The sequence below is a fragment of the Bidens hawaiensis genome, unplaced genomic scaffold (assembly GCF_021521415.1).
Source record: "Bidens hawaiensis isolate Kalapana, Puna unplaced genomic scaffold, B.hawaiensis_p1.1 tig00039977_1, whole genome shotgun sequence".
Classification (NCBI taxonomy): Eukaryota; Viridiplantae; Streptophyta; class Magnoliopsida; order Asterales; family Asteraceae; genus Bidens; species Bidens hawaiensis.
In genome coordinates, this window is record NW_027497032.1 from 20,584 (window position 1) to 35,817 (window position 15,234).

The following is a 15,234-nucleotide window of genomic DNA, read 5'->3' on the forward strand; positions in this document are numbered from 1 at the left end:
CCAGTTCTTTATAAGGTCCAATTCGTTATGAGGACTGGTTCGTTATAAGGTCCAATTCTTTATAAGGTCCAATTCATTATAATAGCGAATTCGTCTTGAAGGCAGATTCGTTATAAAGTGACGAATGGGTTCATTCGTTATGAAACCCATTCGTTAAGGGACTGGGACGAACTAAAGTTTAAAATAATGACGGAAAGGTCCCTGGACTTATAATAAATAGAATAATTACAAAGAAGACTTTGAACTTTATGAGTTAGCAAATAAAATAATAAATTAGAATTCTAATAGAAATGTGATAAGACAGTTAATGGAAATAAAATTTTTCCAAGCTGACTGGAAGCTCGACCCCAGCCAGGGGCTCTACCCCTTGGACCCTGCCAGGCTAAACCCCGCTGCCAGGGGCGCTGACCCTGGACCCCCATTCGTTGAGGGTTATAATTAAACTAGAAACACGATATGGGTAGCGATAGATAATTGATACGTTTAATTATTATACAGTTAGTTGTGACATTCGTCAAAATCGATTTAGTTTTTGTACTCGTTTTATTATCCATTTGTAATCGGATCGTCGCATTTAATGAAGCGTTGAATTATTAGTTATGATTTTCGGTTTTATCTTTATTGTACTTACGCGTGGCCCGTATCCTACTCGTTTAATGTTTATAATATGTAAATTTTTACAACAATTGATCACCAAACCAATTTCGAGGGACCATGTTGAAAATAACAAAAAAATATATATTTGGTTTCCCTCTTCTTTTTCCCTTCATCCCATCGCAACATCAGACCCCCCCCCCCCTCCTTTCCATTTTTTTTATTCAGTTGACCCAGAAATCACGGAATTTGGTTAATTAATTTGATCCTTATCATACACGCTCCACCTTGTTATGGTATGACGCGTTATTAACAGCGATTGGTATCGAATCGAATCAATTTCATTAACTCTTTGAGCGCGGTTGTTCTTGATCTTGTTAGCCTATAAATACAAGTCCAAAATGCAATTAAACGAGCATACACCACCTCCTCTCAATCCCGAACATAAACCCTAAGACAATTGCAGCAAATAAATAGCTCTTGGCCTCGTTTGATTTCGTCTTTTGGTCGTAAACCCTAACTCGCCGTTCGCGTTCAATTCATACTCGAACAAGGTAATTGTTACATGCATATGGATCGATTTTCATATTGGAACAATAGCCCTCTGTCAATTTTGATTGACAGAGGGTACACAATGATTAATTGAGATTTGTTTGATTTAGGGTTTATAATTGAATTGGGGAAAACCAGAACTATTATATTTAAATATTTGTCTTATGTTCTAAACAAAATGCAGACTAGTCCAGATGGCCAGTTCTTGTGAACAAACACCTTGAACCGGCCTGGGGCACGGGTTCGATTCCCCCAGGCCCGGTTTTTGTTGATATTTTTTGTATTAATTGATTTAAACTTTGTAATTATTAAATACTTTACTATATTAAAATTAATATTGTTTACACTTGTTTAACAACCCAAACACCATTGAAACTCTTAAAAGAAACTCTCGTTAAAACGTTTTCGGACAATATTATAAATCTTTTTTTTATTATAATAATAATAATAATAATGACAATAACAATAATAATAATAATAATAATGGTGACCTTTAAGAATATTTAAACTAATAAAATTTTCTTATACATAAATTTTATGTGAACCCTTTAACGATCCCAAATAGATTATAAATCCATGTTTGCTCCCGTGTTAGTTTGTTTACATTGGTTTAGATATTTATTTTTGTATATACTTTAATATTTAGGACAAATTGTCGGGACTTCTCGCGGAACCATCTAGTTGCGTTAATTATTATCATCTCCTCGTTACCGTATTTCCCTATTTCAAGTGAGTTCTTCATAACCCCGTTTTAACGATTTAACATTTTTGGGGTGTAGCATGTCACAAGTTTTATTCGTTAGTTATGTGCTTATTTATAAACCGATTCACAATTAGCGTACATGTTAATATTATTCTTGCATATTGTTTATGATTATACGTGAACTTGCTTGCAACGTGTTTACTATTCTTATGGTGGAAGTTACGCAAACGCATACGCATACACATACACATAGTGGGAGGGTCCGACGGACGTACCCGCGCCGTCTAACGTTATGACTTCGGTTGTTCGTAAGGTGGTTCTCATTTCCCCTATTACTACGGTCTCGGCTAAAGGAACGGGAGGACGACATAATTGATTTCATTTACTTTACGCTTGAATATTTATTACATTACGAATGTTGAATCGTGGTTTTTTTATATATATGTATACTCAAAAAACTTATGAAAACTCACCAACTTAATTGTTGACAAAATATATTATTTTCAACGTGCTACAGGTTGAATCAATGGCATGCTAAGGATGAAGATCATTAGTATACCTTAGGATATTTGAATAAAGAACTTATTTATTCTTTTGATGAAGTGTTTTTTTTATTTTTAATTATGATTAATTGTGTACTTGTTACGTTAAGAAATGAAATGATATAATTATTGCCGCTTTAAATAGTGTTACGAGCTATGAGTGATCTGTATGTTACACCCGGGCGTATTCCGCTTAAATCCGGGGTGTTACATTAGTCACGCACAACTAAAGAAAGGAATAACCATAAATGGTGAACGTAATCGCATTCATGTGAGTTTCTAGCCCAATTCCTTATTATGTTTTCGGGGCTGTGTGCATACTCGATGTGATTAGTTAATACACTTACCTTAAGTGGTAAGTGTATGTCTTATATGATTTATGTATGAATGAATGCTTGACGATGCATGAACGATCTTCGGATATTGCATGTACCGTCAAGGGATAGTTTAAAGATATGATTGATATATATATATATATATATATATATATATATGATATATAAATGATGTATGAACATATGGAAGTTATAATTATGAATGCATAGAAAGGTATGAAGGGTATAGTTAGAAAAGGGAACCGACCCTAATAATGTCTGCGAATGTAGGGAACCGACCCTAATAATATCGGCGAACGTAGGGAACCGACCCTAATAATATCGGCGAATGTAGGGAACCGACGCTAATAATATCGGAGAATGTAGGGACCGACCCTAATAATATCGGCGAATGTAGAGGACCGACCCTAATAATATCGGCAAAGGTTATAGGGTGAAATGCTCTTTAAAAAGTATATGTATGAATGAGACAACTGGATTGAGGGAGACACATGGCAAGATCTGAAGAGGACGGCATCTGAAGATTTGTCGTGATGTTTTGAATACTATGTTTTAGGTTATGTTCTTAAAAGACATGTTATGGATGTTTGTAATGTATGGTTGACTATTATTGTTATTCCGCGAAAGTTTAAAATCACTCTGATATTTAAAGCTGTGTTTATGAATAAATCCAACGTCCAAAGTGAGGCACCGGTAACGGAGCCTTACATTGGGTGTAATCGGAGCAGCACAATCGGTGGTGTTTGGGTATACTCGCGGGTGTTGGCAGGTTGTCGGGTACCAAAACCGAAGTGTAATACAAGATCTGGTCGCTGGTAACCACCTACGATATCAACACAAGATCGGAGCACGCGGTGGTGTTTAGGTGGCCAAAAAAACGAAATCCACTCTCTGCCTCTCGTCATACTTAGCACCGGCACCACCAAGTCCAAGACCTCCGCACAACACCCCACCCCACCGGATCCCTGCTTTTGGCAGTGAACAAGGTGCAAATATTATGGCAACGGAGATGGATATCGGGATATCGATGGTGGCGAAGTTTAGCCATTGGACGATGACTTGGTTCGAGGGTAGTGGCCGCAGTTACAGGTGGTCGGGGTTGGTGTCGGCAGTTCCTGGTGGCTGAGTTTACTCGATTTATCTTATTTGTTTTATTAATTTATATAAATCCTAAATAACCTGTTATCTCAGGTAAATTACTTTTAAAAACACCTAAGTAACATGTTATTCAGGTCAAGTATCTATGATTGGAACAAATTTAAAAGTTAAGTGACCTGATTATAACAAAAACTTTAACCAGTGACCTAATTGGAACAATCCTGAAACATGGTTACCATTTCATAGAGTAATCCCTTTAAATTAGTTGAATAATAACCCAAAAAACATAGAAGACAGAATATGGTTAGGCTAAATGTACCCTCCTCCCTTGCTAACCATACCACCCCCCCCCCCCTCGTGAACTTTCATTTTCCCTTAACTATTGACATTATAGTTCCTCTTATTTTATTTATAATTCTCTCAAAATATCAAATAAAAACTATTAAGTTTTTATTTTTTTTACAATTTTTTTATATATTTTTGTTATTGATTTTATTATTTTATTTCATTAAGATCTTATTAAAAGTTTGTTTATTTTTACATGTATTAAAAAGTTTTGTATGTTTTCTCTAGCTAGTTTTTTATTTTTTTTATAAAATGTATTCAAACAATTTGATTTTTTTTTGTTAGATTTAGATACATGAGTTAATGTTACTTGAGAAAATAGCCAAATTTGTTTATCAAGTTATATGTTATTTAACCTTTTTATTTATAAAAACTAATATGATTTTTTATAAAAGAATGTAAACTCTCAAAAAGAACGCTCTTCAAAAAGATTAAAACAAGTACAGAAAAAAATCATTTTTTAAAACAAAAAAACCATGTTTATTAGATAAGAAAAAAAACGTTTTTCTAAGTAAGAAAAAAAAATATGTTTTAATTAAAGGCTTTTAAATATACATAAAAAGATCAATAGAAAAAAAAAAGTTGTTAAATAAAAATAGAATAAAAATGCTTTTATAAAAATAATAATGATAATAAAAGATAACAAAATGACAAAAAAAACAACAAAAAGGTCTAAATCATATTAATGTAAAACCTAAGGGAAGATATGTGTTTAGTAAAATGGATGGGGTGGGGTACGTTTAGCAGCACCCTATGAATATATGTACTATAAAAATTTTTAAATAAGATATTATAATATTTACAATCATCATCATCATCATCGTACTCAGTATATCCCACCAATAGCAAAGCTATGGTAGGGTCTGAGGAGGGTAAGATGTAGGCAGCCTTACCTCTACCCCATAGGGATAGAGGGTAAGATGTAGCAAAGCTATTATACATGGGATATAATATTTACAATATTAATACTTAAAAGAAATTAATAGTAATACGACAATTTTTAATTTTATATATGTAGTGGAGATTATTAAGTTAAAAAAATGTTGTATGGATTAATATGTATATAAATTATGTTAAGAGTTAATAGTAATTGATTTAATAAGTTCAAGGGAGTGTATATATAGTAAAAAATGGTGTAAGGGGGTTACGTTTAGCAACTTCTTGTATATTGATAAAATCGTTCAAAAATTTATATTACACTCCATGTATATTATTACATTTTTATAGGCTTTGTGTGTTAGTAAAATAATAGATGACAATGCCCATTGTTTGAAACTCCAATTTTATGAAAACGTAGCCAGATGTCCGCGCGATGCGGCAGGATACGCACGTAGAAACTGCATCGAACGCGTAGCCTCCATCAAATAGTATGTGTGTAACACGACATTGGACTCTTAACCAGTGCTGGTAAGCGTGCCACAAAACTCTTGTACGTGCAAAATATGGTGACGGTACGCGCCATAACGAGCGAGGGGATGAGGTTTTCGAGGATACGGATTAAGAAGTCCAAAGTGGAAGATATTGGACAAATATTTGACCTGAAACCTATTCTAACCTGAAACCTATTCTAACCTGACTTCTTTCAATATGAACCATCCGGATCCAAAAACTTTATGCAATATAGATTGTACCTAAAGTAATCAAGGTTATACCTCTTAAATTTTAAGAGGTCCATTGGATTTTCTTTATATATAGTATAGATAAACCACATTAATGTTGTAAATATTTGTGTGTAAGTGTTTTCAGACCCGGCCCAGACGTCGACCAGGACACCTTACTGGGTCAAAGGTCGGACCGACCCGGGAGAGCAGACCGGTGTTTAATCCGGATGACGTCATAAATAATTTATATATATATATATAGGGGAGGGTTATCCTAAAAATAAGTAGTTTCCTAAGAAGACTAAGAATAGATCATAGTCATTGGATCATGTTAATCAATGGTTGATATTTAAAATTACCAATAACTGACATAGTTTCCTAGAATTACTCTTTCTATCATTATAACCGACATAGCTTCCTAGAATTGTTCTTTCACCATCATTAGTAATGTCAAATGTCAAAAATTTGTTGGTTCTTACCATTCCTATAAAACTCCTTGTTCTTATTTGAACCATTTTCTATATATATATATATATATATATATATATATATATATATATATATATATACATATAAAAAATAATAATAAACAAAAATCATACTAATAACAAACTTTAATGTTTATCTATGTATTATACATTGTTTTTTAAATATATATGATATATGTTTAATATATGTATATATCAATTATACTTTATTGGTTGGCTCATGGGTAGTTATTAAAGTTTATATCTCCGAAATATCCCAAATTCGAATCCCGGCATGCACATTGCATTTTGAATTTAATGAAAATTTTGGTTTTACCGGTTCACCCGTCGGGTCAACCGGTCCGGGCCGACCTTCCACCCGCAAAACCGGCCAGGTTTTTCAAAACAGGCAAGACCCGACCTGGTATAGGGACCGGTTCCCGGTCGGACCGGCCTGACCTGCGGGGCCGGGCTGGGTTTCAAAACACTAGTGATAACTGTGCTTTTCAAAACGGGTGCTGCTAAGCGTACCCCCCCCCCCCCTACACCATTTTTACTAAATATACACCCCCGGGAACTTATTAAATCAATTAGTATTACCTCTTAACATTATTTATATACATATTAGTCCCTACAACATTTTTTTCACTTAATAATCTACACTACATATATCAAATTAAAAACTATCAAGTATTACTATTAATTTATTTTTTTAGTATTAATATTGTAAATATTTATAATATTTTTTTTTTATTTTAATATTATATATATTTATAATATCCTTATTTTACCTCTTTTATCTTTTATAAAATAAACCATAAACCCTAAAATCCTAAACCCTAAATCCGAACCGGAAACGCTAAACCCGAAACCCGAAAACCTAAACCCTAAACCCGAACCTGAAACCCTAAACCCGAAATCATAAAAAAAACGCAACTTGAAAAAAAAATAATATGAAATCCTTAATTTTGTGCTAATTTGGTAATTATATAATTTCAATGGGTAATATGATTAGTTTTTCCAATTGGGGGGGGGTATGACAAGCAACCAGGAGGGGTACGTTTAGCCTGACCCATAAATAATGGCTTGTTTAAAATATTCAAATTAGCTCATATACGAGAAAACCCTACTCACCGGTTATCTTTTTTTTATTTTTTTTAACGGCACATTGTCGGCCAAAGCTTTATCAAAAATTCCAAATCGAGATTCATGCCATGATTTTAACACTCACTATCCTATATATAACCGAGAAATCAAGTTTCAGAAAATAACAAAAGAGTATGATTTGGTTGCATTCTTTGTAATATCCAAGCAGATCAGTTAACCATGGGGTTCCGAATGATTTATATATTTTGTATGGCTGCTAGTTGCATTCCGAACGAAATTAGCCTAATAGTACAACAATTAAGAGAAAGAGTTATAGGGAGAATTAGATAGATTTTATTAATCATGTGTATGGAATAAAATGAGATGTAATTGAATATTATATAAGGATGAAAAAACTTGGAGAAAATTTGAAGAAGAAACCAAATCTATTTTAGATGTTGATAACCATAATAATTGTTATTCATAATAATTATTAAATAACCGTTAAGTATTGGAAACTAAACTTTTTAGGGTTGGGTAAGGATCACAATAAGAACAACACAAATAATTCCAGTCTAGACATGACTGTAAAATCGTTTCTTATGCCCGTCATGAATAATATATCATTGTTAGTTGTTAAAAACTACATGTTAATTTTTAAGTATTTTTCTTACTATTTTAACTTTTATGTTATTTTGTTACCCAAAACCTTTTTAGAAAATATCACATACATGAACTCACGTTTGAATACTGTGCCGAATATTTTGAGTTTGTTCGTCGTGTTTCAGTTCGTTTGTCGTCCCATGGTTTGACACGCTATCTTGTTATTAGTTACCCATCATTGTTGAATGACTTGTGGATGATAAGGTGACATAGTTTATGAACATTATCGCATCCCATCATTGTTGGATAACGTAAGTCAAAGCCACGGCACTTTGGCATCCATCACTATGATGTATTGGTGGGTGAATGATCTTTTTCTAAATAGTGGTGGCTGTGCTATTTTCCATTAAAAAATGATGAGATGAGATGAGAAATTTCAAATACTTAATACACATTTTCATCTTCACAATAATTTGATAAAACAGTTGGTTTACATTATTATTATTATTATTATTATTATGACTTTTAATAAATTGAATTTTTAATTTTTTGAGCTCTAGAAAGTATGTTACATAAAAATTGTTGACACGTTCCTTTCTTGTATTTGATTTTCTTCTGAAAAATATTTAAGAATAACTTCTTCATCGTCTTTAAAGTCTCACTGTTAATATAAATTGAATGTGGCTCAATGGTAGAACACTCACTTGACTAGTGAGAAGTTGGAGGTTCAAACCTCACTGTCACCAATTTATATGGGAGATATGAGGGATGAGGGTTCGAGTCCTGATCTTACCCGATTTTACCGGCTCCTCTCTGTCGTGCCGTTTGGCGGGCGTGGGGTTAGGGTTTTATCCGGGGAATCCCTCAATAGGTGGACCGCTAGGGGATCCGTCCGTCCATACTCGTGGCAGGCTCGGACTACCTTTAGCCAATAGGGGTCGTGTACGGAATACCCGACGTTACTTAGTTGGTCGTTTCAAAAAAAAAAGTTCTCATTGTTGACATGGTAATTTTGTGTATAAAGACTACAAGAGATACCCAAAGGTTGCTACATGTACCTTTTGGAAAAGAAATTACCCAAATCACAATTTGGCCTTGCCATAGGAACCATCTATATATATAACTCCTGCACACACACATACACCAGAAGGACGTCACGGTTTAGTTTGGTCAGTTAAGAAGACAAGAATCAAAGGTTAGAAGATATGTTTTCATCCCCCGACTCCCTAGCTTCCTCTCAATTTCTTAGGCTTTTAGACCATCTTTATTCACAACCCAATCAACACAACCTTTCAATAAAAAATTATTCTCTCTTTTACATACCGAACCTAACTTAATCAAAATTTTCACTCTCATTCACAACCCAACCTAAACCAACTTTTTTATTAATCAAATATGTTTTGTGATCCTATAAAATATATAAATATTTTTAAATGGTAAGTTTATGAACCAATAATATAAATATCAACCCCATATAAAAAAAATACATTTTAAGCTATATTTTTTATAAAATTTATGTCGGAATGTCCTAAAAGAACATAACTAAACAATGTTGTGTTCTTAAATATTTTGAAAAATGTTATGTTATAAATTAAACAAAAATCAAATTATATGTTAAACAATTGTTAGAAAAGAAAAACGGAGGTTGCAACCTAGGCCGTGAAAGATTATTAAATCAATTAATTTCACATTCTTTTAAATCCACATGGCAACCCAAACAACATTGGGTCACCAATACCCAATAAAAGTGGTCCTATATTTTATACCAAATCCTCTCAAGTAAGGTCGAGTCATGAGCACTTAATCATTATTCATTAGCAGCCACACATCACATCACGTCAACATTCACAGCCCATATGACACAAAACGTAAGTAGCCCAGCAGTCAAGTACAATGGCCCAGCAAGAAGTAGCAATCAACTTGTGAATGCATTTTCAATTTAAACAAGTACTCAATTCATTTCTCAACCAGAACAATAAACCAAGCAAAAAATTAAACACGACACTTTCTTAAAAGTATGAACAAAAATCCTAATGGCCTTCCGTATTTGTTGGATTTCATAGGATCACATGAACAGGTGATCGCCAACCTCGTTACATATTTACTTCTTCAGACATCATTTATAGGACCCGTAACAGGGAAAAATGAGAAGTAAACACAAATATTCTTATTTTGTGATCCACACATTATAACATCAAATGTTTGGGTTCCCTATCCGAACAAATGTGAGCAGCATACTGTTGTATAACATGTAATCAACCACCCCAAATGAACTGAAAAATGTTTCTACTAGCGACTCCATTGATCACATTGTTACTCTGTGTCTTAAGGAGTTCCTCCTGTGCACGTGTGTCACCATCCTTACAAACCAAATTGGTCAAACCCAAGTCAAAATTAATATTTATTAGTTTTTAAAAATACTATTGTAAAAATATATAGAAAACTCACAAGACACGAGTAAGCACGAGCAAGTGACAAAACTGTTGGGTACAAATCCAAGACAGCAATGGCAACATCCTCAGTCACTTGTGGAACCTGCAACAAGAAATTTTAGTCTTTTAACTAATTTATCATTATATGTTTACGTTAAATATATTTAATGGTATGACTCATACCTGCAAGAGTTGAGTAGCAAATACATCACTAACTGTCATCTTATCCAACTCTTGACACCTTTCAATAAACTGATCAAAAGAAGGGCATATTGGTAAATCTTGATGGTCGACGGATTTGTAGTATTCGGTTAGTGATTGGGTAAGATGACCATATTTTCTTAGGGTGTCTCCTATCCCACTTGTTCTCTGAACATCAAACCCCTCCAAAATTTCGGTTGTCAAACAACTGCAAATTAAACAAACTTTAGTCAATGTAAAATCATCAGCAGTAAATATAAACATGTACTTACGCTGTTTTAATACTTTCAGCACTTTCACAGGCATTTGGATCACCTTCTACTAGGTATATAAACCTTTTGAATCCAGATCTCTTGATGAATAAAAAAAAAAGAAACAAGATAATAATACTTGAGAAATTATTGAATAATATTAGTTTGTCAAAATGGATGGTGTTTGATAAGAAACATCACCAGGATCCGGACTTTCTGCTCTCTGTAACGATTATCTCTAATTGAAGATCTCAAATCATCAACATTTTTTCTCTCAACAATAAAATCAAGAACATATTCACTACCAAGATGTTTATGACGGGCTATCCAAATCCCGTCTCCAACGGGTAAGCGTCTCACCTGTGAAAAACTAAAAATATTAAAACTTAATTTTTAAAATGGGTAAAATCAGAATATTAAATATTATCTTACATGTTAAATAGGTTGAGCCCATCAAACGGGTCAAAACTAGCCTAAAAACTATATTATTATTCAAATATATAGTTTGTAAAAATTAAAACTTTTGGGTAAAAATATACGTACTTTGAAATATATAGTTTATGTAATCTTTGTTGGTATTATGGTTCATAAATTTACATTAAAAGTTCAAGTTTACCTCTATTGGTATTTTAAAATGAAGTTGAACATGCTCAAGAAGTTTTCCAGACTTTGACCTGAAAATCACCAAGCACTGCATCATTACTTGATAAAAATATCTCCAGATTAACAAGAAGACTAAATATTTAATCAAATTGAAGATACTTACGCCTTGGTAAATTTCTCCCGATCATCCAATATTAGAACTACTTCATATGCATCCTCAAATCGGTCTCCGAAACTCAAAGGTGGCATTGATAAACAATTTGATTTAGCTTCTAGATCATTCCTACCCCGCTTATGCATATTGTGGTCCTATAACATTATTGTTTACAAAATTAAAAACTAAATGATTAGGAAAAAAAAACAATATCATGCCAAAAGGGCTTTAACACTCACAGTTGATGAACAAGCTCTCAGTGATGAACAAGCTCTCAATGATGAACATGGAATTTCGGTTTCACGTCTAAAAGGGACAGTTTGACTTTGACCTGGATATTAAAGGAGTAGAAAAGTCAATGATTTAAGGTTACAACAGGTTGTCTTTTATATTTAATCTTTGTGATAGTATATCATTACCACTTTTATATGTGCAAGAACTTGATGATTCTTGATGCTTGTCTTCTGAAACTTTCTGAGAAGTCAAAGGTAAACTGTAAACTTCAGCTTCCCGAAGATGGCATAGAACAGATAACCATAGTGAAGATGTTTCCTCGTGTGGTGACTTTTCTGCCACCTCAGCAAATGCATGAGTAACCTGTTCTTTAGAGTATCCCATGCGCACAAGCTGCAGAAATAAAATACAGACCGATAAAATATTATTTTAAACACTGAAATATATGTTCTAGACAGCATACCTTATCAAGTGTATCAACAGGAATATCAATCGATTTTTTTTGTCGTTTTGAAGGAACGTGCTGAGGTGGCACAGCTTTAATCAAGTTAGCATTAGTAGTAGCAAGATTCTCAGTAGAATCAGTCAATCCAGATCTTGATAGACAATCATGAGCAGCTTCTTTTCCTTGCTCGGTCAGCATGTACCTGAAATTGCAATAAAGTGTACATAAGTGACAGGTGGCATTTTAGTACATATTTTTATCTTTATATGAGAACAAAAATTAGAAAATATACTTTGCAGGGCAGCTAGATTTTACAACGAGCCCTTTGTCTATCAACTTTTTCATGCAACTCCAACCGCTATACCAATCCCGACCTGAGCTAACTCCAAATTGACCTGCTTTCCCCTTTCCTATTTCAGGCCTGTAATTATTAAAAAATAAAAAAACAAAAAACACCATCATTTACATAAGGTAAAACAAAGGACAAAAGGGTAAATGCATACATTATAGGCGAGCGAGACAGCCCACTTGCTTCAGCAGCATCAATTAGTTCTTGTTTTCGCATAAACTCAACTCCATCAGAAGTTCCTCTTAACAACAAAATATTTTCCATCAAATAATATAAAAAATAACAAGGGAAAAGGGATGTATTATGCTTACCTATAAAGGGTGATTAATAAAGCATAAGCTACAGAGTTCTTTTGAGGCACATATGGTTTGCTTCCCTTAACTCTCTCATCTGAATTTAAACAAATAGTGATTAACTGATTATATACAATGCAAGATTTAGAAACTGCAAGGTAACTAAAGAAAATGTGAATTGATAAAGGAATTACCTCTCTGCATCGTCTCTTCATTCTCAGCAGCATCAACAAAGAAATCTTTCATAAGTTTCAAAATCCACTTTCCAACACCTCTGATACAATAATCAGAAAGTAGGTGAGTTATGCACTTAAAACTACACTAAGGGTCCTCCTATTCAGGCACCAGTCCCCCTTTCGCCAGACACCTTCTATACAACGTATAGAATCATACGAATCGTATGACTTTTCCATACTTGACATTTTACCAGAGGTGTCAGATTTGTCATTGACTGGAGTTTTGTATGACTCGTTTACAGCTATGCAATTGATATTGTTATACAAGTCGTATAGAGTCATACCACTCATATGAAAACTAAATTATTACTTGTGGTACAAGATTCTCATCAGTTTAGGAGACGAAAATTATTTGACATGATACGATATTCCAAGGTGGCAAACGAGCCGAGCCGCTCGCGGGCTACTTAAGACCGGATCAATAAAAATATGAGCTTCAAATAAAGCTTGTTTAGTTATCGAGCCCGAGCTTGAACCTTGTCTGGGAAGCTCATTGAGGCTCGTTGAGCCTTAACGAGCCTTGTGTTTTTTTTAAACTTGACCTATTTTGGAATTCTATGTATTAACTTCACACTACACATCTGAGCTCGAGCCGAGCTTTGGGTCGTTTAAGGTACTACACAAGCTCGAGCCGAACTTAGGCTCGTTTAAGATTTTTCTCAAAATATATAAAAATAACTGAAAATGCATATAACAATTATTAAATTACAAACAAGTTGATCCCGATCTTGATAAAACGACTGACAAGCCAAGCTTGAGCTTTAGAAAAAAGCTCGAAATGAGCCTAGTCGAGCTCGGGCTCGGCTAGATTCCTAGATTCCGCCAATTATTTGACATGGTATAATATTCTGCCAATTATTTGACACGATACACGATTCCGTAAATTATCTGACACGACACGCGATTCCACCACAAAATATTTGACACGATATAATATTCTACAAAAACCAGGGGTAATCAATAACCTAACTGTTAACCAAAACTGAACCTAAAGCCAACCAAAATTAACCACAAACCGAATTAACCGAACCGAAAGTATCCGAAACCAATTTAACTAAAAAACTGAATATTTGAAAACGAAATAAACCAAAAATCGGTTATCGGTTTTTTGTATCCTTGGTTAACCGAAATTAAGCAAAACGAACCACTCATAGTTTCATATATTTCTATCTTTTATACCTCCATTTCATTTATTTATATCTCCAATACATGTATTTCCGAAATTAACCGAAGTAAACCGAAAACAGATTGATTAATAATGTAGACTAACCGATAAAATTGCAAAAAATAAATGAACAAAATATATATATATACTTGACATTGGAGAAGTCTTTTAGGGTTCTGATATGTGATTTGGAACTAGAGACGTTTGAACAGGCCTTGGATATCGTAGCAGCGTTATTCTCCGATATTCCTTTGGCCGAATTCTCCATTTCCTTTAACTTGTTGATCATGAAGTCTACCAGCTCTCTGTTCTCCAAGCACGTTACTGTTACTCTCTCCCATTCCATTGTTAGGGTTTGCAAATTAGTGGCTGAGATTGATCGGTGTTTGAGTGAGGAGATTACAAGTAGAAAGTGATTGAATCATGTGTTATGTGAATCATGTTATTCATTGATTGAATTAAATACAAATGTGATGATGATGATGATGAACAAGTGATCCCGCGTGCAATACTTTTGTTTTCAAATTGTGATGTGATGTGAAGTGACTGATTATTATTATTATTATTATTATTATTATTATTATTATTATTATTATTATTATTATGTTATTTAGCAGTTTTACCCCCCTTTGGTTTTATTTACTTGTCATAATGCGACCCAGAAAACCCACAAGAGCCGTCGAAATATCATATTCCCCTTGACGCCCGCCAGCTAAAAGTACTATACTGGTAGTTTAGTTGAACGCCTCGTTCATACCAAACCCAAACCCATGAATTTCCATATGTGGTAAATTATTATGGAGGTATGGCGATCAAAGACCGACACCACCCAGTTTGCTATGAGACACATGATTTACCACACTCGTATTGGCAATGGGACCCAAGGCCGTCTTCAAGAATCTCTTAAAATTTTGAGGCATGGGAGGAGTAAAAAAAAGCCTCTAA

The 15,234-nt window shown here is 33.8% G+C and overlaps 1 protein-coding gene across 1 annotated transcript; it reads right to left on the bottom strand.

Annotated features, from left to right (window-relative positions):
* Positions 1-9,968: 9,968 nt before the first annotated feature.
* LOC143591667 (crossover junction endonuclease MUS81-like) lies at positions 9,969-14,787 on the bottom strand. The gene is made up of 15 exons (XM_077071813.1): positions 14,439-14,787; positions 13,083-13,162; positions 12,907-12,985; positions 12,750-12,836; positions 12,539-12,667; positions 12,265-12,448; positions 11,987-12,194; positions 11,807-11,898; positions 11,577-11,722; positions 11,427-11,484; positions 11,012-11,170; positions 10,832-10,911; positions 10,542-10,767; positions 10,375-10,461; positions 9,969-10,286 (listed from the first exon to the last, which is right to left on the bottom strand). Exons 1-15 carry the CDS (start codon positions 14,633-14,635, stop codon positions 10,182-10,184), a joined length of 1,917 nt encoding a protein of 638 aa, XP_076927928.1. The 5' UTR covers positions 14,636-14,787; the 3' UTR covers positions 9,969-10,181.
* Positions 14,788-15,234: the final 447 nt, after the last annotated feature.

Bases quoted from the DNA above. Each gene is read 5' to 3' on its own strand.
- LOC143591667 (XM_077071813.1), bottom strand. From the start codon at position 14,635: ATGGAATGGGAGAGAGTAACAGTAACGTGCTTGGAGAACAGAGAGCTG. The intron at 12,986-13,082 runs GTAATTCCTTTA...GTTTAAATTCAG, and splicing joins TGAAGAGACGATGCAGAGAG to ATGAGAGAGTTAAGGGAAGC. The intron at 11,899-11,986 runs GTAATGATATAC...TTTAATATCCAG, and splicing joins TTCTTGCACATATAAAAGTG to GTCAAAGTCAAACTGTCCCT.